Source organism: Nycticebus coucang, chromosome 4 (genome assembly GCF_027406575.1).
Source record: "Nycticebus coucang isolate mNycCou1 chromosome 4, mNycCou1.pri, whole genome shotgun sequence".
In the NCBI taxonomy this organism is placed as follows: Eukaryota; Metazoa; Chordata; class Mammalia; order Primates; family Lorisidae; genus Nycticebus; species Nycticebus coucang.
Window position 1 is genome coordinate 139826785 of NC_069783.1, and position 23173 is coordinate 139849957.

The following is a 23173-nucleotide window of genomic DNA, read 5'->3' on the forward strand; positions in this document are numbered from 1 at the left end:
TACTATTCAACATAGTGCTGGAAGTTCTAGCCAATACAATTAGGCAAGACAAGGAAATAAAGGGAATCCAAATGGGAGCAGAGGAGGTCAAACTCTCCCTCTTTGCTGACGACATGATCTTATACTTACAGAACCCCAAAGACTCAACCACAAGACTCCTAGAAGTCATCAAAAAATACAGTAATGTTTCAGGATATAAAATCAATGTCCACAAGTCAGTAGCCTTTGTATACACCAATAACAGTCAAGATGAGAAGCTAATTAAGGACACAACTCCCTTCACCATAGTCTCAAAAAAAATGAAATACCTAGGAATATACCTAACAAAGGAGGTGAAGGACCTCTATAAAGAAAACTATGAAATCCTAAGAAAGGAAATAGCAGAGGATATTAACAAATGGAAGAACATACCATGCTCATGGATGGGAAGAATCAACATTGTTAAAATATCTATACTTCCCAAAGCAATCTACCTATTCAATGCCATTCCTATCAAAATACCAACATCGTACTTTCAAGATTTGGAAAAAATGATTCTGCATTTTGTATGGAACCGGAAAAAACCCCGTATAGCTAAGGCAGTTCTTAGTAATAAAAATAAAGCTGGGGGCATCAGCACACCAGATTTTAGTCTGTATTACAAAGCCATAGTGGTCAAGACAGCATGGTACTGGCACAAAAATAGAGACATAGACACTTGGAATCAAATTGAAAACCAAGAAATGAAACTAACATCTTACAACCATCTAATCTTCGATAAACCAAACAAGAACATACCTTGGGGGAAAGACTCCCTATTCAATAAGTGGTGTTGGGAGAACTGGATGTCTACACGTAAAAGACTGAAACTAGACCCACACCTTTCCCCACTCACAAAAATTGATTCAAAATGGATAAAGGACTTAAGTTTAAGGCATGAAACAATAAAAATCCTCCAAGAAAGCATAGGAAAAACACTGGAACATATTGGCCTGGGGAAAGACTTCATGAAGAAGACTGCCATGGCAATTGCAACAACAACAAAAATAAACAAATGGGACTTCATTAAACTGAAAAGCTTCTGTACAGCTAAGGAGACAATAACCAAAGCAAAGAGACAACCTACACAATGGGAAAGGATATTTGCATATTTTCAATCAGACAAAAGCTTGATAACTAGGATCTATAGAGAACTCAAATTAATCCACATGAAAAAAGCCAACAATCCCATATATCAATGCGCAACAGACATGAATAGAACCTTCTCTAAAGATGACAGACAAAGGGCTAACAAACACATGAAAAAATGTTCATCTCTATATATTAGAGAAATGCAAATCAAAACAACCCTGAGATATCATCTAACCCCAGCGAGAATGGCCCACATCACAAAATCTCAAAACTGCAGATGCTGGCGTGGATGTGGAGAGAAGGGAACACTTTTACACTGCTGGTGGGACTGCAAACTAGTACAACCTTTCTGGAAGGAAGTATGGAGAAACCTCAAAGCACTCAAGCTTGACCTCCCATTTGATCCTGCAATCCCATTACTGGGCATCTACCCAGAAGGAAAAAAATCCTTTTATCATAAGGACACTTGTACTAGACTGTTTATTGCAGTTCAATTTACAATCGCCAAAATGTGGAAATAGCCTAAATGCCCACCAACCCAGGAATGGATTAACAAGCTGTGGTATATGTATACTATGGAATACTATTCAGCTATTTAAAAAAATGGAGACTTTACATCCTTCGTATTAACCTGGATGGAAGTGGAAGATATTATTCTTAGTAAAGCATCACAAGAATGGAGAAGCATGAATCCTATGTACTCAATTTTGATATGAGGACAATTAATGACAATTAAGGTTATGGGGGGCAGGAAAAGCAGAAAGAGGGATGGAGGGAGGGGGTGGGGCTTTGGTGTGTGTCACACTTTATGGGGGCAAGACATGATTGCAAGAGGGACTTTGCCTAACAATTGCAATCAGAGTAACCTGGCTTATTGTACCCTCAATGAATCCCCAACAATACTAAAAAAAAAAAAAAGAAGAAGAAAAAAAAAGATAATTAAATTACATATGTAAAATTAAATTATAATTTTCCAAGTAATAAAAAAATAATAATTCCAAATACTCAGTTCTGCCTAAGACTGTACCTTCTAACATGGATTGCTGGATGTTATACATAATTAACTCTAGTCTTTGGAAATCCATTAACTAAACCTATCACTTTTTTCTGTTCAAAGTTCTTTAGTATCCATTATCTTATTTAATATTTATACTAGCCACAAAGAAATTTTAATCCTCATTTTATAGATGAAAATAGTGATGCTCAGTGGCATACCATAAATAGCCAAAATAACATAACTAGTAGCTAGTGATACAGGAATTCATAACCTGGAAGTTTGTTTGTCTTTAACATCTGCCTAAATGCTAATAATGCAAGTTGTTGTCAAATGATCTCACAGCACACTGCAATTCTGAGTAATGTCTCAGGAAGTAGTGAGAAGAAAAAGAGAAGGGCAAGAACACCAGTCCTGCCTCTACTATTTGTGAGCTTTCTATTCCAGTTTCAACAATAAATACTACATATATTAGAATTCCTATTGAAGTTTGCATTTTTAAAAGAACATTCAAACCATCCTCCCATAGCATGCTGCCTTTGATAACTTAAGAAAGCTAGAACCATATGTGGACCCACTAATAAAAAAAAAAAAGCTAGAACCTTATCACACAACTTATTTAACCCTACCAACCTGTTAAAATACTCTGACCTGTCAGCAGGCCTTCTAAGAAAGGATCAGAAGCCCAGGGTTCTATTGACCCACATAAGAGGGTTGCTTTACCTCAGCTTCCATGGCTTTGATGAAAACAACTGTGCCAGCATCTTCAGAGACACGTGTCAATTTTTCACAAAAAGCAACCCAATTTTTGACATTACCTGAGGCCTTTTCTTGAATATTGCATATTCCTGATGACTCTGAAAAGGGCAGTTAAGTGTTCTCCAAATAAGTTGTGGCAGTATTTTACCAAAAATTCCATAAGCAGATTAGCCTATTAAGAAAGAAGCACTTGTTTTCATATAATATGTTGATAAATTACATTTTATATAGTAAACTGAAATTTGAGAAAGTGTATTCTATTTAACTTATTTAAGAAATTGTCTTTCAGAATAAATACCCCCCCCACTTCATTTCCAAATGGTGAATCAGTCCCCTAGCAAGTATAATAAAAAAATTTTCATTACCTTTTCTGCAGAGTCCATTTCTTCTCTGCATGCAGAAGGGTGCCAAATAACACTTGGAGCCATACATACCCCTAAGTATAAAGTGTCCATTTGATTTGCTGAGGAAAGTTGAGCAATATTGTTTAAGACCAGAAATACATACCGCAAGAGCACAATGTTTGCTCTCAGTAGCTGGTCTAACTGCCTTAACACAGAAAAATGCACTTGTAAAAAGCAAGGCAATTTATTTCAAACTTGTAAAGACAGTCAACACTAACTTTGCACAAGGTTACAAGGCAAATAGGAACCCAGCTCAGATACCCAAGTTTCAGTTAATGTGGAACCCAAAAATGTGAGAATTGCACGGAGAGAATGAGAAAAATAAACTTTGGGGACTATTTGGGGTATATTTATACACTGTCCTCACAACCCAATGAAAACATAAATATTTCACAGAAGTGTCACTTAAAAAATAATACCCTACATAAATACTTCCCTGAAACTAATGGGATATGTTGCAGCTTAAGTAAATCTTGTAACATTCAGAGTACTATCAACGAAAACCCACAAAAATCTTTCTGATAAAATTAAACAGCAATTAAGTTTAAATTGCTCCTTTATTTCTAATTAGCAACACAGAAATGCTGTCTCTAGGTGAAGACCCAAACCCCAGCTGTAAAGACCACCCAGCCCATTCTGAGAGTTTATTCTCTGCTCCACCATCTTCTGAGGGTGATTTTGTTCAAAATCTTGCCTCATTTGTATCACTTTCACATATATGTCAAGCTTTCTTTCATTACTATATTTTCTAGTTCTCCCCACAATTTCCCTTGGCATGAGTAGAAACAATTCATTTTGTTGTTGTTGTTGTTGTTATCTTACTGACACTGTGAAACTCCCTTCATTGACACTTCTGAAGGATCTAAGTGGTTCTCTGCTGTGCTCCCACAGTATTCTCTAAATATCTCCCTCATATGACTGATTATGCTGCACTATTAAGGTAATTTCTTGGTTTATCGATCTTTCCCAACCTGAATTCCTGGAGAAGGGAAATAGGTCATTTCCTCTGTATGACTTCAGTTCATGAATTAGTAAAAAGTTGTTTGTTGCTTTAATATTTACCAAAATTAAGATCATAAACTGTAGCCTGTGTTATGGTCCGTTATTTCACTTCCAAAAACCACAGTAGACTGTGTCAGATTTTTCCATGCAAGTTTCAACTTATTGGTGTTGCTGGCAGGGCTCCATTTGATTCTGTCTGTAGAGGTTTTAAATTTCTTGATTTTTCTGTCTCTCGAAACTTTCATGATGACCAATGTAACAGTTAGTGAGCTAATGAATTACAGCTCCCATCAACTCAGGTACACAGAAGGAGCACAATGTTCAAGCTTTCCATGCTCATAGGATTATGGACAAAACGATGACATTGACAAGCTAACAGATGCCAACTTTTAACCTGGTGCCCATGAATATAACTTTGAGTTTTGGTAGACAACTTATAAAATATAAGTTTTTAAAATAGTTTTTGAGACATAAAAGTTAAAATAAACACCTTTTAATTTTGTTAAATTTCCCTCTATTGCTTCTTTCACCCATGACAGACACCTACTCATAATAGAGCTTTAATGACAAAACCCTTCCCAGACTGTTTTGGAGAACATCCTTACACAGATAAAAAGCAATTGTGCTAAAGCATTATTCTCATATCAAGTATGTACTAGAGAAGCCAGAAAGAAAATAACTTCTTTCAAAGTTTAGGTAAGTCCTCCCTTCCACGCATTACACAGTGCTCTGTGCCAGTTCATCACCAACTTAGGGATAAAGAAATGAATGCTTTGATTGGTTACCAACTAAACCTATAGGAATAACTAAAATCAGAATAATTGTGGGAAAGTTAAAGCACAATCTATTTGGGTGGAACCTCTTGTGTTTACACATTTTCACAAACTTGTACAACAGGCTAGGGTCTGGCAGTAAACCATCTAAGTCTTCTTTCCTATTTCCGTTAAAGAACTATTTGTGCCTTCCCTTCCATGTTGTAATCCTGCCAACATGGTTCTTCCTGGCTCTGAGGTTTGAGCCTGGCCCAGGACCAGGGCAGAGCTGGAGCCACAATGCTGTGATACAGAGTCCAGCTGCCATCTCAGGGAGCCCATTTTGGGCTCTGATGGGCTTTTCTTTTCTTTCTCTCTCTTTTTCTGCCTTTTCCTTTATTGTTTTCTTTCTTTCCTTTTTTTCTGGATTTCTGTCTTTCCTTATCTCTCTCCCTGTCTTTCCTTGTTTTCCTTTTCCTTTCCTCTGTCCTTCTGTCTATTAACTATGTCATGGTCTATGCAGAGGCAGGATTGGTGGACAACTTTTGTGGTCAAGTCGACCCATCATTTCTTGATGGCTTTGGTTGGGGGAAGGAGACGGTGGTTGATGTCTTAGAGCAGCAGTTCCTCAAACTGTGGGTCACGACCCCTTTGGAGGTCAAATGACCCTTTCACAGGGGTTGCCTAAATATATCCTGTATATCAGATATTTACATTATGGTTCATAACAGTAGCAAAATTACAGTTATGAAGTAGCAATGAAAATAACTGTATGGTTGGGGGTCACCACAACATGAGGAACTGTATAAAAGGTTCCCAGCTTTAGGAAGGTTGAGAACCACTGCCTTAGAGGGACCTTCCAGACTCTGAAATGATGGGGTCCAAGGCATTGACCCGAGTTTTCCAGCAGACCTTTGGAGACATATACCACAGACATATACCACAATTTGTAAAGATGGTGACTTCACATGTTTTATGGTTATCTGAATGGAGCTGGAACATATTTTTCTTAGCAAAATATGTCAAGAATGGAAAAAAGTATCCAATATACTCAATACTAGTATGAAATCAATATGTAAGAACCTACATATTCATATGAATGGTAAAACATAACTATAGTCCAGAACATAGAAGAGAAGAGAAGAAAGAGGGGAGGAAAGAGGTGAGTTGAGAGGAGAGAGGGTATTTGTGGGGACCTCACCTAATGTGCCTGATGCAATGGTGCATTTCAAAACTATTAAGAAAATAATATAATTGCGATGGATGTGTTAATCAGTTCAATGTAACCATTTCACATTCTGTATCAAATCAGCACAGTGAACCCCATAAATGCATCAATGTGAACAGTTATGATGTAATAAAAAAATAAAGAAAATAAGGGGAAAAAAAGAAGAGGTGACAGTCAACAGATGTGAGGGAGGTGGGTTCCTGCAGGCAAGTGGCCTTGGGCAGGATAGTCTGGTTTGTGCCAGGGCGTCAATGCCACATCTCTGAGTCAGAGCTTCGACCTCTAGGACTACTACCCTGGGGCGGGGGGGGGGGGGGGGCCTTGATTTCAGGCTTCCATAACAAGCCAGGCAGCTTGTGAATCCACCCAGGTGGTCCCATGAGCCTGCAGCAGCTGTGGAGGACACACAGCCCTGCAGAGACCTATGGAAGACCTGGAAGACCACACAGGTGGATGGGAGAGGTGGCAGGCAGGCGTTCTGGCAGGTGTCTGTAGTTCCAGCTACTTGAGAGGCTGAAGCAGGAAGATCACCTGAGTCTGGCATGTGAGGAGGCTCAGAAAACAAACATTAAAGGCCCATGACAGATCTCCCAAGGCAGCCCATGCAGAGGGAAAAAGAGAAAGGGCCCAGAGAATCCAGGAATTCTAACTTTAGACTCCCAGGCAAGCATGCCCAGGCTGACTTCCCCCTCATACTACGGGGAAGTCCATGGGGTTTGTACCTGGTGCCCACTCACTAGAGCAGAGGTCCTCAAACTACAGCCCACAGGCCACATGTGGCCCGCTAAGGACATTTATCCAGCCCACCAGGTGTTTTTGCTGTCTTGCCTGTCCTGCTTAGCAGCTGACTTGTTCTGGGACACAGTGCGCATGTGTGGAATGTGTGCCAACTCTCCAACTCCGTTCCTTCTCTCTGTCTCTCCCCGCCAGATGTTTTTGCCGTCCTGCTTAGCAGCCCACTGGTCCCGGCCTGCAGTGCGCATGTGTGGAATGTGCCCCACACTCTTCAGATCCCCTCCTACTCTCCGAGTCTCCTCCTTCTCTCTGTCCCTCCACTCCTCCGCTCAGTTTCTGGTGTAATCAGAGGAGTCACCAGGTTGCCTGTGCAGAGTCTGCTGCTGCCTAAGGACTGAGGTAAGAACAAGTTAGGATTTTTTTTTTTTTAAGTTAGGAGGTCTATTTTTTTTTTTTTTTTTTTAGTTTGCAGTTAGTAAGGCCTTTTTGCAGTAAAGTGGGGCCTTTTTTTTCTGAAGATAGGAGGTCTTTTTTTTTTTTTGCAGATGGGGCATCTTTTTTTTTTTTTTTTTTTTTTGTAGAGACAGAGTTTCACTTTATGGCCCTCGGTAGAGTGCCGTGGTGTCACACAGCTCACAGCAACCTCCAATTCCTGGGCTTAGGCGATTCTCCTGCCTCAGCCTCCCAAGTAGCTGGGACTACAGGCACCCGCTACAACGCCCGGCTATTTTTTTTTGTTGTTGTTGTTGCAGTTTGGCCGGGGCTGGGTTTGAACCTGCCACCCTCGGCATATGGGGCCAGCGCACTACCTGCTGAGCCACAGAGCCTTTTTTTAAGTTGGTTAGTTGGTTGGGGGTGGTGTCTAGTGACAACACACATATTCAGTGATAACACAAATAGTCAGCGCTCAGTGCTAATGCAAATTGTCAGTGCTCAGAGGTAATGTAAATGGTCAGAGTTCAGAGGTAATGCAAATAGTCAGTGCTCAGTGGTAATGATAATTGTAAGTGCTCAGCATTAATGCAAATTGTTAGTGCTCAGTATTAATGCAAATTGTCAGCAATCAGTGTTATTGCAAATGGTCAGTGGTCAGTGTTAATGCAAATGGTCAATGCTCAGTGTTATCGCAAATGATCAGTGGTCAGTGTTAATGCAAATAGTCAGTGTTCAGTGGTATCACATGGGGGCCCCAGTGGTAATCTGCCTAGTGCCCCATGGGAACTTAATCTGTCTCTGCAGACAGCTGAGTAGTAGGAAACCCAATTTAATTGACAGTAAGTGCATTTATATTCTGATTGCTATTCAGTTGTGTATGATGTTGTATGTTGTGTGCTGTGTAAGCCTCAGTTCACACTGTTGCGATCTCTGAGCAGTGCGAGTTCAGCCATATGCTTGTATGGCTGAACTCTCACTAGATTCAGAAGAAAAAAGGCATATGTGCCTTCTTTTTTCCTGCAGTGGAATCTGATCACATGGGTGAGTTCACAGATCGCAGTGCGGTTCGCACAGGGTAGTGTGAACTGAAAAGGTGGTGGAGAAACCGGCTCTGTAATCACGCCTGTTCCCACATTGCACTAGTGTGAGCCTGAGGTAAAAGCGGAGTTCCACCATATGGGCACTGGCGAGGCTGAAAATATATGGACTGGCAAGGCTGCATTGATGGATGCTGATCAGACTGGATTGATGGGCAGTGCAGTCTATATGTCTCTGTGTGGGCAAAGTTATTGCTGATATATTGCTTTTGGAGTGCAATATATATATATTGGTATTTTACTAATAGCAATTTGGAATCCCTAGGAAACAATGATATCAAGAAAGAGAAAAATTGACTCAGACTGTAGGATATTCAAAGAACAGTGGACTTATGATTACTTTTTCATGCAGTACAAGGAAAGAGCTGTGTGTTTGATATGCCAGAATATAGTGTCTGTGTTCAAAGAATACAATTTGCATCGACACTATCAAACTCAACATAAACGTGATTGTTTGGTCAAAGAAGTGAGAAAAGATAAAATATTAAAACTGGACTATACATTGACAACTCAGCAAAATACTTTTGTGAAGCAGAAACAGCTAAATACTTCATCACTGTGAGCAAGTTTTCAAGTTGCCAAGCTAATAGCGTGCACTGGCAGACCATTCATGGAGGGAGAATTTGTTAAAGAATGCCTTCTTTCTGTTACCAAAGAGATGTGTCCAGAGAAGGCCAATTTATTTAGTACAGTGAGTCTTTCAGGACCCTCAATTACACAAAGGATTGAATAAATGGGAGACAATTTACATCAGCATTTGAAATACTCTGCAAAAAAACTTTCCTATTTTTCCTTGGCACTCAACGAAAGTAATGATGTTCATGATTCTGCACAACTTCTAATTTTTATTCGTGGGATGAATGACTATTTTGAAGTCACAGAAGAGCTTGTGGCACTGCAAAGCATCAAAGGAACAAGTACAGGAGAGGATTTTTATAAAAAGGTTTGCCAAACTGTGAATAGTTTGGAGCTGGACTGGGCAAAACTAGCCAGTGTGACAACTGATGGTGCTCCTAGCATGGTGGGGTCTAAGAAAGGAGTAATTGCTCACATTAACCAAGAGATGGACAAACATAACCATTCTCATCCAATAGCCATACACTGCCTCATCCACCAACAAGTGCTGTGTAGTAAATCACAGAAGTGGGACTCTGTTATGAAAACTGTGGTATCTTGTATTAACTTCATTAGAGGTAATGCACTAAACCACAGACAATTTCAGGAATTTCTGTCTGAGCTAAATGTTGCCTGTGAAGATGTTCTGTACCACACAGAAGTCCATTGGCTGAATCGAAAGAGAGTTTTGAAACATTTCTATGACCTACTTCTACAGATTACAGCTTTTCTGCTTTCAAAAAACAAAGAAGAACCAGAGCTCAATGATGAAGAATGGAAATGGTACCTTGCCTTTCTGACAGATGTAACAGAGCTACTCAACAATTTCAATGTGCAACTTCAAGGAAAGGGGAAGCGCATCTGTGATATGCAATCACATGTGAAAGCATTTGAAGTAAAATTAGGCCTCCTCATCAAACAAGAGAAGGAGGAAAATTTCTGCCATCTTCCCTACAACTCAAAATCTGTTAGCGGAAAATCCATTGGTTGCATTCCCAAATAAAACGTGTGGATTCACTGGAAAAGTTGCAAAAGGAGTTCCAATTTAGATTTAAAGAGCTTCATCTCCATGAACAGGACATACAGCTTTTCTGTAACCCATTTTCTCTTGACATTGAAAATGTGGATACGATTTACCAAATGAAACTGGCTGAACTGCAGAATTGTGACTCTCTGAAAGACGCATTCAAGTCTTCAAGGAAGCAGCCTTCCTAATTTCTATACATCTCTCCCCTCTGAGACATATCCTAATCTCAAGAACCATGCACTCAAAATGGCAACCATCTTTGGTAGCACTTATGTCTGTAAACAGACTTTTTCCAGAATGAAACATCTGAAATCTCCAACCAGATCTAGACTAACTGATGCACACTTGCATCACTTGTTACAACTAGCAGTGATCAATATGGAACCGGACATTGACCATCTCATTAGCCAAAAGCAGGCCCATAGTTCCCATTGAAATACCGATAAGTTTGTTGATTTAAGTTTACTTGTTCTTCATTTTAAATATTGTATTGGTTCCCGTTTTGTTTTTTTTTTTACTTCACAATAAGATATGTGCAGTGTGCATAGGAATTTGTTCATAGTTGTTGTTTTTTTTTAACTATAGTCCAGCCCTCCAACAGTCTGAGGGACAGTGAACTGGCCCCCTGTTTAAAAAGTTTGAGGACCCCTGCACTAGAGGCACACACTCACCCAGCCTATCCTTCCTCTTCTTGCAGGCCTCCAGGTTTCAGCACCCTGGACAGGCTGAGGGGACCTAGGCACTGCTCATCCCTTGGCCATGCAGTTGACTTGATGGTGGAAGAGAGGTTGCTCTGATCTTCCAGGTCGGGGTGTGTAGACCAGGTCACAAAGAACTCCACCATCTTTCCTGAGATCTTCAGGGACACCAGCTTCTTATGATGGGGGAAGAAGCCAGGACAGGTACATCCCTAGCTTGACCCCCATCTTATTGTGTGACCTCAAAGTCACTTGCCCTCTCTGGGCCTCAGTTTCCTATCTAGGCCCCTTCCTTGCTTAGACACCTATTCTGCTTTGGAGAATGTGGTACTAAGTTGCATCAGGTGGTAGACAGCAGGGCTATCCTTCTCTGAATCTGTTTCTTCATCCAAAAAATGGGAATGAAGTTTCACCTCTGCATGAGAGTGCGAGAATTAAATGTAAGTACAAAGTGCATAAAGTATAACATGCAAATGATAAATGACAAGTCTGCATCATACCCTGGGCAACCAAATTCTACAGCAATTCAGGCCTCTGCCAATTTTAGAGAAAGATATGAGGCTCAGAGAGGCTGTGACTTGCCCAAGGCCATACAGCAAGGCATTATGATCTTATTCTATCACTCTCCAGACCAGACACCCAAACTCTGTCCCCACACACACACCATCTCCCAGGTACCCCTAGACTCTTGGCAGTCTTGTCCTCCCGAGCCTCAACTGCCCTCTCACCACCTGGGCAAAGTCCCAAGCGTTGAATGGGGCAACAAAGACTATGTAACCATGCATGACCAGGGCGGAGGGTAGGTGCCAAGATGCAGGTGGCAGGTGTCCAGCTGGGGATCCTTCCTCACAGTCACAAGGACATCTGTCTGATTACATTCCTGAAGGAGGCTGTCCCCTGGCAGTCCAGCCCAGGCTGATGTGGGCAGAGAACATCCTCAATGAAAGCACAATGCACAGAGCCTGCCCAAAAGCCTCCCCTGATGTGCTCCCACCTTCCATCACTTGCATCTCCAGAACAAAGCAGGAGCAGGGACAGGGCAGAGGGTCTCTCTCCTACAGACAAGATGTCCACAGACCTCATCCCCACCAGCCTGACCTAAGAGAGCCTGAAAGCCGTTCATGTGAGCACCTACTATGAGCCAGGGGCCTGCAAACTTGCACTCTTGTAGATCCTTATAAGACAGGGCCACCAGCAAGGCCCTCAACGGCAGAAGGGTCCCACAATAGGGTACAGCGAGGGGGCACTGGAGCTGATTCAGAAGGATGCTGAGGGCTGGCCAGGAAGAAAAGGATTTCCAGCTAGGAGCACTGGGTGCATCATGTGTTGTGGGAGGGACTCAGAGATGCTGGAGGGTGGTGATGAGGCGAGACAGGCAGAGGCAGGGCAGAGCTATGCCCATGAGCACAAAGCTGCAGCTCAGCCTGGGCAGCTCCCAACTTTAGGGAGAGCCTGGAGGGTGGAAGGTGGACAGTGAGCAAAATGTCACAAGCACACAGGGGTGGATGACTCAAGCTGTGACTGTCAAGTAGCAGGGAGGGGACATGCTGGGAGAACGATGGGCTAGAGGAGGATGTGGGGTGTCAGCCCAGGCATGGGGTAGGGAGAGGGGTCTAGAGAACAAGGAACCTTTAAGGGAGCTAAGAGGGAAGGCAGGAGCCTGAATGGAGAAGGCCATGGGGAGCCTGGGAAATGGACTTTGACAGTATAAGCCAGAAGGTTAGCAGAGAAAAGCCCACCCCATGCCTCAGGGACCCCTAGCTCCAGGGTAAGCTATTCAGACTTATCCCGCTTCTGTAGATACCCTACCTCCTGAGCAGGAGCCACTACCTTAGCGCCCCCATTATGTCTCACTAGCAGAATGCCCACCTGGCTCTGCTACCATTTTAAGTTCCAGTCCTAGTGTAGGTGGTCCCACCAGGGCAGGGTTGACCTGGGCTATGACGGGTAGGGCCAGGGTCTGGGCTGGACCTGATGTGTGGCTTGGGGCAGGGCTAAGGAGAGGACCCAGGTCTGCTTCAGCCCTGTGCCCAGTGCCCAATCTTTCTACCCCTTTGAAGTTAGCTGACAAAAAGGGGGCAGACCCAGAAGCCGAGGTATGGGGTGGGAGGGATGGCCCCTTTAGCACTCCCAGGCCCAGCAGCTCAGGGGAAGCCACAAGGAAAATAGACCATTTCCCCCACCTAGGATGAGGGTGGGAGGCAGCCCCCTAGTCACTTTCTTCTCCCCGACCCCTGAATCCCCTCATGGGGGAAGGGAATTTCATGTGATACTTGTGTGTTGGGGCTGTCATCACCATCTTGGGCACCTTCAGGCTCATGAGGTATTGGCCAACAGGCTCCTTTCCCAGAGGGCTCATTGCTTTAGGAGGCTTGAGAAAGGCAACGCCTACTCCAAAGGAGACAGGAGGCACCAGTGGTGGAACTCCTGACACTGCAGAAGAGCACTGGCCAATGAACCACACATGGTGAGTGAAGTCCCTGCTCTGCACCATCTCAGCCTTGCTTATTCCCAACAGAAAGAGGCAAAAACACAGTATCTTAAGGATTTATTGGGTCCAGGGTAGGGACCTCTGGCCAGGCCCCAACAGCCCCTACACCTTGGATGGACTGGCCAGAGAATCTGGCCTGAGGTGTTCCAGTTACTGCATTCTTGCATTTCTCCCTGAGTATCTACTCCAGCCACACAGGTAGGGGTCCTGGCTGCTCAACTTGCCAAATGATCTTAGGCATATTCCTTGCCCTCTCTGGGCCGCAGTCCCCTCACCCTCCATGGGAGGATATAACTTTCCTGTAACAAGACAGAGCCAGGCCCACCCAGAGTCCACTCCCATTCAGATAAGCAGTCAGGGTTCAGGTCCCGCCTCTGTCTATGACTTGCTGCAGTCATTGCTCCTTGAGGCCTTTGTTTTTAAGCTTCCATCCAGCTTATACTCAGATGCCAGGGCCTTGGAGTCATCCGGGAAGACAGGTATCCTGCCATCCTGGCAGGAATGGGCAGTTGGCACAGAGCAGGAGCAAGCTAGTACACAGACCAGGAGCTGGGGTGCAGTCAGGAGGAGCTGGGCTTCCCCACTGATGGGTACAGCTTGCGCAGGCTGGAATCCAGGAGGAAGTCCACTGACCTGTAGGAAGGGGGAGGTGGTGAGTAGGTGGCCAAAGGAGGCATGAGACCAAGGCTAGAGAAAGGGACCCCTAGATGCAGGATACAAATGCCATCCAAGGTGGAGACTTCTCCCACTTTGGGCTACTTGGAAAAGACAGAATCAAAGAGGCAGACATCATCCTCTTCTTTTCAACTAGGGATATTGAAGTACAAAGAGGTGTCACTTGAGGCCTCCGGATCAGTTATGTTCCCCTGGAGAAAGACTCCTCTCACTCCATGTTGGTCTGGCTGGGTTGACCACTTCTAGTTCTAAGAGTAGACACATGAACCAAGCCTGGCCAATCAGAAATGAGAAACTGGCTCAGGGATGGGCACCCTGTCTGGGATGGACCAATGACAACCTTCCTTGGAATTTTTGTTGTCACTATTAAAAAGGCTTCTGATGGGGCTTGCTAAGTTGGTAAAGCCAACAAGGAATAGGGTAGGAGTCAGTTCTCTGTAGTGTTTGCCAATGTTTGAGCCACCTGCAAAGTATCCCTGGCAAGGAGTTTATGGAGCCATGAAGGATATAGCGGTTTGGCCAATATTGTCTTAACATGCTTCAAATAAATCAGATATTCTCAGTGCAGATCTTGGTGGGCAGACATGGGAATCTGAGGGGAACAATATAAAGAAAGCCCAACAAGCTGTAGCTAAACAAGCTTTAACTGAATCTACACTTCCCAAACCAGTTCAGAAACCACCCAAATGTAATGTTAATAATAACCCTGGTAGTACAACTCCAACTGTGGAACTGGATGGACTTGAAAAGGGGAGAGCCTACCATCTATGGGCCATTAGATCCTAAGTCATTCTCAAATTATAGAGCTAATTACAACTCTCGGGGTATGTACAAGAGGTATCATTGCCCAATGCCTAAGACCTTTTACGTTCAGCTGACTATAGGAAATAATGAATTTGACGGGGGAAGGAAAGACTCAGCAAGCTACTAGACACGATGCTGCAATGAAAGCCCTTCAAGCACTGCAGAATCAACCTATTCCAGAAAAATCACATCAGAATGGTGAATCCAGAAAAGAAATGGATGCTGACAAAGATGCAAATAAATCTGAGCTAAGCTTAGTGTTTCAAATTGCTTTGAAATGAAATATGCCTGTCAGTTTTGAGATTATCAAAGAAAGTGGATCATCACATATGAAAAGCTTTGTTACTCATGTGTCTGTGGGAGAGTCTTCCGCAGAAGGAGAGAGAAACAGCAAGTCTCTAAGAAACATGTTGCAATTACCATCTTATAGGAGCTTTAAAAACTTCCACCTCTTCCGGTGGTGGAAAACTCAAACTATTTTTTTTTTAATGCCCTAAAATAATAGTAAAGTCTGGTCCAAAATATGGTCAAGGAATGAAGCCATCTGGCTCAAACTCAACAGGCCAAAAAGGGAAAGGAGCCAGATTATGTTTTGCTTTCAGAAAGAGGAATGCCTCCATGTCAAGAATTTGTGATGCAGATCAGGGTAGACAATGAAGTTGCTACAGGAACAGGATCTAATAAAAAGACAGCCAGAAAAAAAAAAAAAAAAATGCTGCAGAAGCAATGCTATTACAACTTGGTTACAAAGCATCTACTAGTCTTCAGGATCAACTTGAGAAGATAGGGGAAAACAAAGGCTGGAGTGGTCCAAAGGCTGGGCTTCCTGAACCATCAAATAACCCTGCAAAAGGAATTCTTCATTTGTCTTCTGATGTTTATCAAGAGATGGAAGCCAGCTGCCACAAAGTCATCTCTGTCATCTCTGACACTCCAGGCTATTTGTCACCCAAAGATACGAACCAACCTTCAAGCTCTTTCTTCAGTATATCTCCTACACTGAATAGTTCAGCTACAGTTGTCAGGGAACTCCTTATAAATGGAACACCTCCAGAAAAGTTCTCCTACCTACCCACCTACCCACCCCACCCCCGCCTTGTTCTTCAGTACAACCTTCAAAACAACTGGAATATTTAGCAAAGATTCAAGGCTTCCACATATGAATTAAAAGCAAAACCAAAACCTAAACAATTCTTTAGCCCCAGATCCTTCATCTCTATCCATCACAAGGCTCATTTTCCCTGTTGGCGTGGCCTATGTGCCTCTTAAGTTATGAGTTAATTAGGAACACAAAGGACAGAAGACAGAGCCATGTGCACACACCTCATTTCTTCTTATTTTTGGTCTGTCCAGTAATTTCTTTTTTTTTTGGAGACAGAGCCTCAAGCTGTCGCCCTGGGTAGAGTGCCGTGGCATCACAGCTCACAGCAACCCTCAACTCCCAGGGTTAAGCAATTCTCTTGCCTCAGCTTCCCAAGTAGCTGGGACTACAGACACTCCCACAACGCCTGGCTATTCTTTTGGTTGTAGTTGTCATTGTTGTTTGGCAGGCCCAGGCTGGATTCCAACCTGCCAGCTCTGGTGTATTTTTATTTATTTATTTATTTACTTATTTATTCATTTATTTATTTATTTATTTATTTTTTGAGTCTCAAGCTGTCGCCCTAAGTAGAGTGCCGTGACGTCACAGGTCACAGCAACCTCTAACTCTTGGGTTTAAAAGATCCTCTTGCCTCAGCATCCCAAGTAGCTGGCACCTGCCACAACACCCAGCTATATTTTGGTTGTAGTTGTCATTGTTGTTTGGCAGGCCCAGGCTGTACTCCAATCCACCAGCTCCAGTGTATGTGGCTGGCACCCTAGCCACTGAGTACAGGCAGCAAGCCTCTCTTCTTTTTTTACAAACTACTTTTCATGCTCTGTACTACCTTCCATTTGGTCCTTTTTTTTTTTTTTTTCCTTGAGACAGTTTCACTTTGTTGCTCTCCAGAGAGTGTGAGGTGTCAGTCATAGCTCTCAGCAATCACAAATTCTTGGGCTCAAGCAACCCCCTACTTCAGTCTCCTGAGTACCTGGGACTACAGATCCCACTACAATGCCAGCTAGTTTTTCTATTTTTAGTAGAGATGGGGGTTCTTGCTCTTGCTCAGGCTGGTCTTGAACTCCTGAGTTCAAGCAATGTACCCGCCTTGGCCTCCCAGAGTGCTAGCATTGCAGGCGTGAGTCACTGTCCCCGGCCTCTTCCATTTGGTCTTGATTGGGAGCATCTGTCTTCTCACTTGTCTTCCACAAACAAAATTCTGCCTTCAGACATCTGGTGTTAGCATTTTGCACCCAGTTTTTCCTCTTTTTACATACGGTTTTGTTTTTCTTCTTTTTTTTTTTATTTTCTCTATACATGTACATGTGTTTTTTTGGTTTCCACTTTTTGCATTCACAAAATTAAAGAGGCTTAAAATTTAATAACAATAACAATGTTTAAGATAAGGACTAGAAACAAAAACCTCGTAAAGAACAAACGAAGATAACTACATTCGGAAAAGAAATCAGACGATTGCTGCAACGAAATATTGAGCAATAATAATAATAATAATAATGCAAAAAAAAGTAACATTCACATTGTCAGATAAAAGTATGTCTATCATAGAATGCTTTGACTCTGAGGTTCAGTATGGAGTCATCGGTTAACTTTTTTTTTTTTTCAGTCTCAAAAAATAGAGAATTTATTTTTATAAATAAAAATAGAAGATAATTTCAAAAAACAAACCATGCCAAATCTTAGAAAAAGAATACTTCAAATTAATTCTACTTCATCTGGATATACCTGATATTAAAATTGGAAAAAAATATATTATTATAAAGGGAAATTACAAACATATTTCACTTATAAATGAGGATGCAATATCCTAAACAACATATTAACAAGTTGAATTAAAAATTATTGTTCCAATAATGTACTTTGGTATAAATTAAATGCAATTAGTCACTATTTTCTTTTTTATATTAATGGCAAACCATTAAGATATAACATCCCAGAAATACATTATCTTAGGAGTTAAACAAGGTATTTGAAGAATAATTAAATGCTTTCTAATTCTTTGAGGCATAATAATGTGTATTTGTTTAGGGCAAGACACGATTGTTAAGAGGGACTTTACCTAACAAATGCAATCAGTGTAACCTGGTTTCTTGTACCCTCGATGAATCCCCATCAATTAAAAAAAAAAATGCGTATACGTTTTACTGTATAATGTTTTGAACCGACTAGGGAGAACAGCATCTGCCTCAGATGGCACCAACAATTCTATTTCACAGGATAGTCCAAAATTAGTTTAGAGTTTAACTTAACTTGTTAATGTGAATTCAGGGATGAAGACTTTTTTTCCTCTTTATCCTTTATTTCCTTTTGGAAAAATTCCCATAAAAACCAATATTTCTTTATGGATAGATCAGAGCTTTTAACAGAATTATTAACTGTAAGAAGAGGAAATATCCATGTCCTGATTTCTTAGTTGCCTTGAAAAATCACGCACTGAACTGTAACTGCTATCTTGATGGAATGAACTGCAGCTTCTTTGTGTGTAGAAAGAGTGTACTGCTCCCTTAGATTTCACTGTTTTCATCCACTTTCCATAATCTTACTCCTTAAGACCAAAAACTGTAATTTGTTAGAAATGCTCTAGAAAATCAGTATTGTGGACTTTGCGCCCATAGCTCAGCAGTAGGGCACCAGCCACAGACACCAGGACTCACAGGTTGGAAACCGGCCCTGGCCTGCCAAACAACAATAACTACAACAAAAAAAAACAGCCGAGTGTTGTGGGGGATGCTTGTAGTCCCAGCTACTTGGGAGCCTAAGGTAAGAGAATCACTTAAGCCCCAAGAGTTTGAGGTTGCTGTGAGCTGTGACACTACAGCACTCTACCAAGGGCGACATAGTGAGACTCTGTCTCAAAAAAAGAAAAAAAAAAAAAGAAAATCTGTATTGTGTAGAATGATCATGTATTTATAACACTTTTTACAAGTTTAGACTATAAAGTGAGAAAGAAGATCATATGTTTTGGGGAGTATTTTGCATGTTTGTTTTTCCCCCTTTCACAGATTCCTTCCAATCCTTTCAAACTATTGCCAGGTAGCCATTAGTGATTTTCACTGGACTATTAATGGTATTTGAAGTGACTCAGAGCCCTACCTAATGATATCATTAGCTATCTAGATTCAGCCATGCCTGAAAGCAACACAATCCTGGAATTATATTTCTATTTTATTTAACCATTCAGTCTGAGTTACACTTCCATCACCAATACCTCCCCAAACCCATCCCCTCCCCGATGTTCGCGCCCTTTCCTGACTCTAGTTATTTAGTAATACTAGTTATTTTCTGGGAATTTACTTGTCCTGCATCCCATAACCTCAGGGCACCTCTCTCCCTCAACTGTCAAAGTATCTGCCAGATCACATGACAAAAGAGCACAGACTGTCTTTTCTACTTCAGGAGCTCCAAATGCCAGCCTGCCTCTGTTGCCACTGTTATGTGCAAAGTGGGCATTCCCCATACTTCTCAGAGCCCACTCCACCTGCAGGGTGGATGAGCCCTCCCAAGACCAGGAGAGCACTTACCTGTCAATGGGGTGGATAATGATGGGGATGGTCAACAGCCCAAGTGCGGTGGTGGTCCACTTTCGGACAGACACAGGCCAGTGAGTGGTTGTGCCCAGGACATAGAGTGAGGCGGCACACACACGGTTGATAGTGAAGCCTGGAATGGCCACCGAGGCCAGAGCCTGCCACACAAATGTGTCCACCACAGCCACTGCCATCCTGGTGCTGCGGCCTTCTTCAGGGCTTGGCACCTGGTGGGCATAGAGACATTTAATCTAGCTGGGACAGAGGCAGAAAATCCTTTGATGAGGGGAATGAGGATGGATCAGAGAGAGGCAACTGGCCTGTAGGGGAGCACTGGGGGCAGAGGGAACTGCCCTAGTGTTAGGCTCTGGACTGTACCACATTCAGGGCTGGAGATGACACACCCAGGACTGGGATACCAGGGGTCCTCAAATCACGGCCTGCAGGCCACATGCAACGTGTGATTGTATTTGTTCCCGTTTTGTTTTTTTACTTCAAAATAAGGTATGTCCAGTGTGCATAGGAATTTGTTCATAGTTTTTTGTTTTGTTTTTTTTTTAACTATAGTCCAGCCCTCCAACGGTCTGAAGGACAGTGAATTGGTCCCCTGTTTAAAAAGTTCGAGGTCCCCTGGTAGACTGTCAAATCCAGGTTTAGGGGTGAAGATATGGGAGCGAGGGTACACTATCCTACAAATAGGACTTAAGTGTGGACTGTACCAGGTAAGGATGTGAAGATTGCACTGTCCTACGGAGATTTTATTACATGCAAGGCTGAGGACTGAACCACATTAAGGGGGGCTGGGAGCACGGATGTTGGAGAGCAGGCTAACACTCACCTCTACAGCCTTCTTTCCTTTGTCAATGGCATCGGCCAGCACGTAAGAGCTGGCCACACCATAGCTCAGCCACACCACAGCCCTTGGCACCAGGGAGCGGAATGCCTCCCCAACTTCATTGGCATAGCCTAAGGGGGAAGGGACACTTAATTCTCAGACTCATGGACTGTTCCACAAGGGGGCGCTAAAGAGAGCTGGTTCTAATCCTAGCCTGCTAAGGCTTAATTCTCAGACTCATGGACTGTTCCACAGCGGGGCGCTAAAGAGAGCCAGTTCTACTCCAGCCTGCTAAGGCAGAAGCTGGGCAACGTTAGGCAACTGACTTTATCTCTCTGACCCTCCTTTTCTGGGTCGTACACTGGTGCCAAGGATGCCCACCTGGACTCTGGGCACCTTGACTCTGAAGCCTGAACACAGAGTCATCATTATCATAGCTCATCGGTTAGATTTCCTAGCCCTGATCCTAGGAGTGTACCTACACTAATGAGGTAACAGGCAGCCAGAGAGAACTTCACTGATGAGCAGCCGCTCTAATCGGATACTCACCTCGTGCCCGGCCTTTCTGTGGTACCCCATTCCACTCTTACAACCATCACCCACTGAAAGAGGCCCTCAAGTTCATTGCTTTTTGCCGAGGAGGAAACTGAGGCCCAGAGGGAGTCAATGAGTGGCAGGGCCAAAATAGGAGTCCAGATCCACCGACTCCACAACCAGCCAGAGAGGGCAGTCCGCTTACTTCTTTGAAGCTTCCACCCTTGGTTGTAGAGAGACCTTGGCCAAGTCCCTGGCCCTCTCTGAGCCCAATCTTTGGCCCAAGCAGAATGAAAACTAAGATCCTCCCGACTCCTCCAGGCTGGGTAGGCATGTGGCAACTCTCACATCCCCAGCCTTGCAGGGGTGGGGTAGCCGCGCCGGTCCCCCTGCGCTCACCCAGGTATCGCACCCACGTGTCCCGGTAGAGGTCGCGCTCCACGCCCCGCAGCTGCGGCTGTGACATGGCTCTCCCGCCGTGCCTCTGGCTACTGCAGCCGGCACTGCTTCTGCTGCTCCGCCCCCACCTCCTGGAGCACTCCAGTCCGCAGGGCTGGGACCATTAGAAGGTCCCGGACTGAAGGACAGGTCAAACTATCTCCGCCAGCAGGGAGCGTCTGCAAATTCCCCGGCGCACCAAAGCCCCTCTCCCAGGCTCGGGTTTTACAGATGGGTTTTCTTCACTTTTTCTGAGCAGTTGGCGCGAAACCTTTCACAGGAGTGACTGTAGTTTTTGGAGCCAATGAAGCCAGGGTTCGTATCAAGGGATGCTACACTTCATAGCTGTGTGACCTGGGACAAAAGTACTTCTCTGAACCTCACTTTATTCGTTGGTAAAATGACACGATAATAGCCACTCACTGGGAGGGTTTCGAGGATTAATTATAAGTCATCATTTACTGAGTTTACTACTGGCCCAGACGTTGGCTAAGACTTCTCAATGGCTTACTTCCTTAAACTCTCCCACCAGGCTGGGATCCCGTTTTACAGGTGAGGAAATAGAAGCACAGAGAAGGTGGGTCACTTTCCCAAGAACACACAGCTGCTTAAGTGGCAAGCCTGCATTTGAATCCAGTGTGGTTTCAAACTCCATGCTTTTTAGGCAATCTCAGTAAATGAGGCTGGGGGATTAAAGAGTGAGAGCCCTGGAGAGGTGGGTGCCCGACTCTGGAGTCCCTTCTCAGCAAGCGCCACTCGTATCTTACTGGATCAGTATGCCCCCCAGACTAAGCCTCTTGTGGGCAGGACACGAACTGGGCAAAGTAGACAGGGTTGGGTACAAAACTCCAGGGAAATGAGAATAGAATGAAGGGTCCTGGGTGTTAATGGTTACAACAGAAAGAAGCCCTTCCCCTGCCTCAGTTTACTCATGTGATTAATGAGTGCACTTCACTAAAGTCTGTGACTTCTTTGCGGTTATCTTCGAGGCAAAGGCGCAGCCCTTAAAAACAGGCAGTCCTGGGTTCAAATCCCGATTGTGCCGCCATTTGGCTGTTAGCTTCCCTGAGCCCCAGTTAGTTCCCACGCTGTAAAAAATGAGAGTAGCCAATATTTACGGAGCGCTTACTTGTAGGCCTCATTAAAAATGAGCTCTTACATCAAATAAAGACGGAAATAAATGAATACCATTGACTGTCTGTGGTAGTCCCCGTTTTCAGCCTTAAGCCTCCTATCACTATAAGGTCCCGGGGAGTTGGGCTTCTAGTGGGGGTAGTAAGTTGGAGTAGCTGCCAGCACCTGAAACATCGGCAATGAAGGAGCGGAATTGGGAGACGGTCCCTAAAACCATGTGATCGCCGCTACCCCTATCCTTGCTGCTCAAGATCCTCCGCGGGTTTAATTTGCGTTCGCCGGTACTCACAATTGGAGCTCACAAACCTCCGAACACTAACTGAGCATCCGGATAGGGCGGGGCCTACGCCCTCACTGTGAAGGCCGTCAGGTGCACCGTTAGTGCCCTAAGTAAAGATGGCGAAGATTAACCACCGGCTGGACCAATCAGATGGCAATCTGGCCTTTGGACTTCCCCCCCTTACAGGGGAAAGCTCCCGCGAGAGCAGAAGGTTTCTGCGCATGCGCTTGGTCTATTGCCGTGAAGCCACTGCGAGTCTGCAGAGGCTGCGGAAGTTGAGTCTGCTGAGTGAGGCCAGCGAGCATTCCAGCAGTGGGCATAGAATTCCACTCTCTGCGAATTGAACGTTCCTTTATTCATTGGTTAATTTTCCTAACAGCGTTGTAAACCAAGGCCAGGCTGTCCTCTTGAACACGGGCCTTGGCCTCTTGTGTTCGGCGCTAACCCTTCCTCTGCCCCAAGCCCTCCCAGCTTCGCGAGACGAGTTTCCCAGGCTGGGC

At 43.8% G+C, this 23173-nt stretch overlaps 1 protein-coding gene and 1 pseudogene across 1 annotated transcript; one reads left to right on the forward strand and one right to left on the reverse strand.

Moving 5' to 3' along the window:
• Positions 1 to 13765: 13765 nt before the first annotated feature.
• Positions 13766 to 21410, reverse strand: MTFP1 (mitochondrial fission process 1). Its single transcript, XM_053590143.1, has 4 exons — positions 21221 to 21410; positions 20291 to 20418; positions 19447 to 19679; positions 13766 to 13980 (listed from the first exon to the last, which is right to left on the reverse strand). Exons 1-4 carry the CDS (start codon positions 21285 to 21287, stop codon positions 13908 to 13910), a joined length of 501 nt encoding a protein of 166 aa, XP_053446118.1. The 5' UTR covers positions 21288 to 21410; the 3' UTR covers positions 13766 to 13907.
• Positions 13987 to 16190, forward strand: LOC128584861 (double-stranded RNA-binding protein Staufen homolog 2-like; annotated as a pseudogene).
• Positions 21411 to 23173: the final 1763 nt, after the last annotated feature.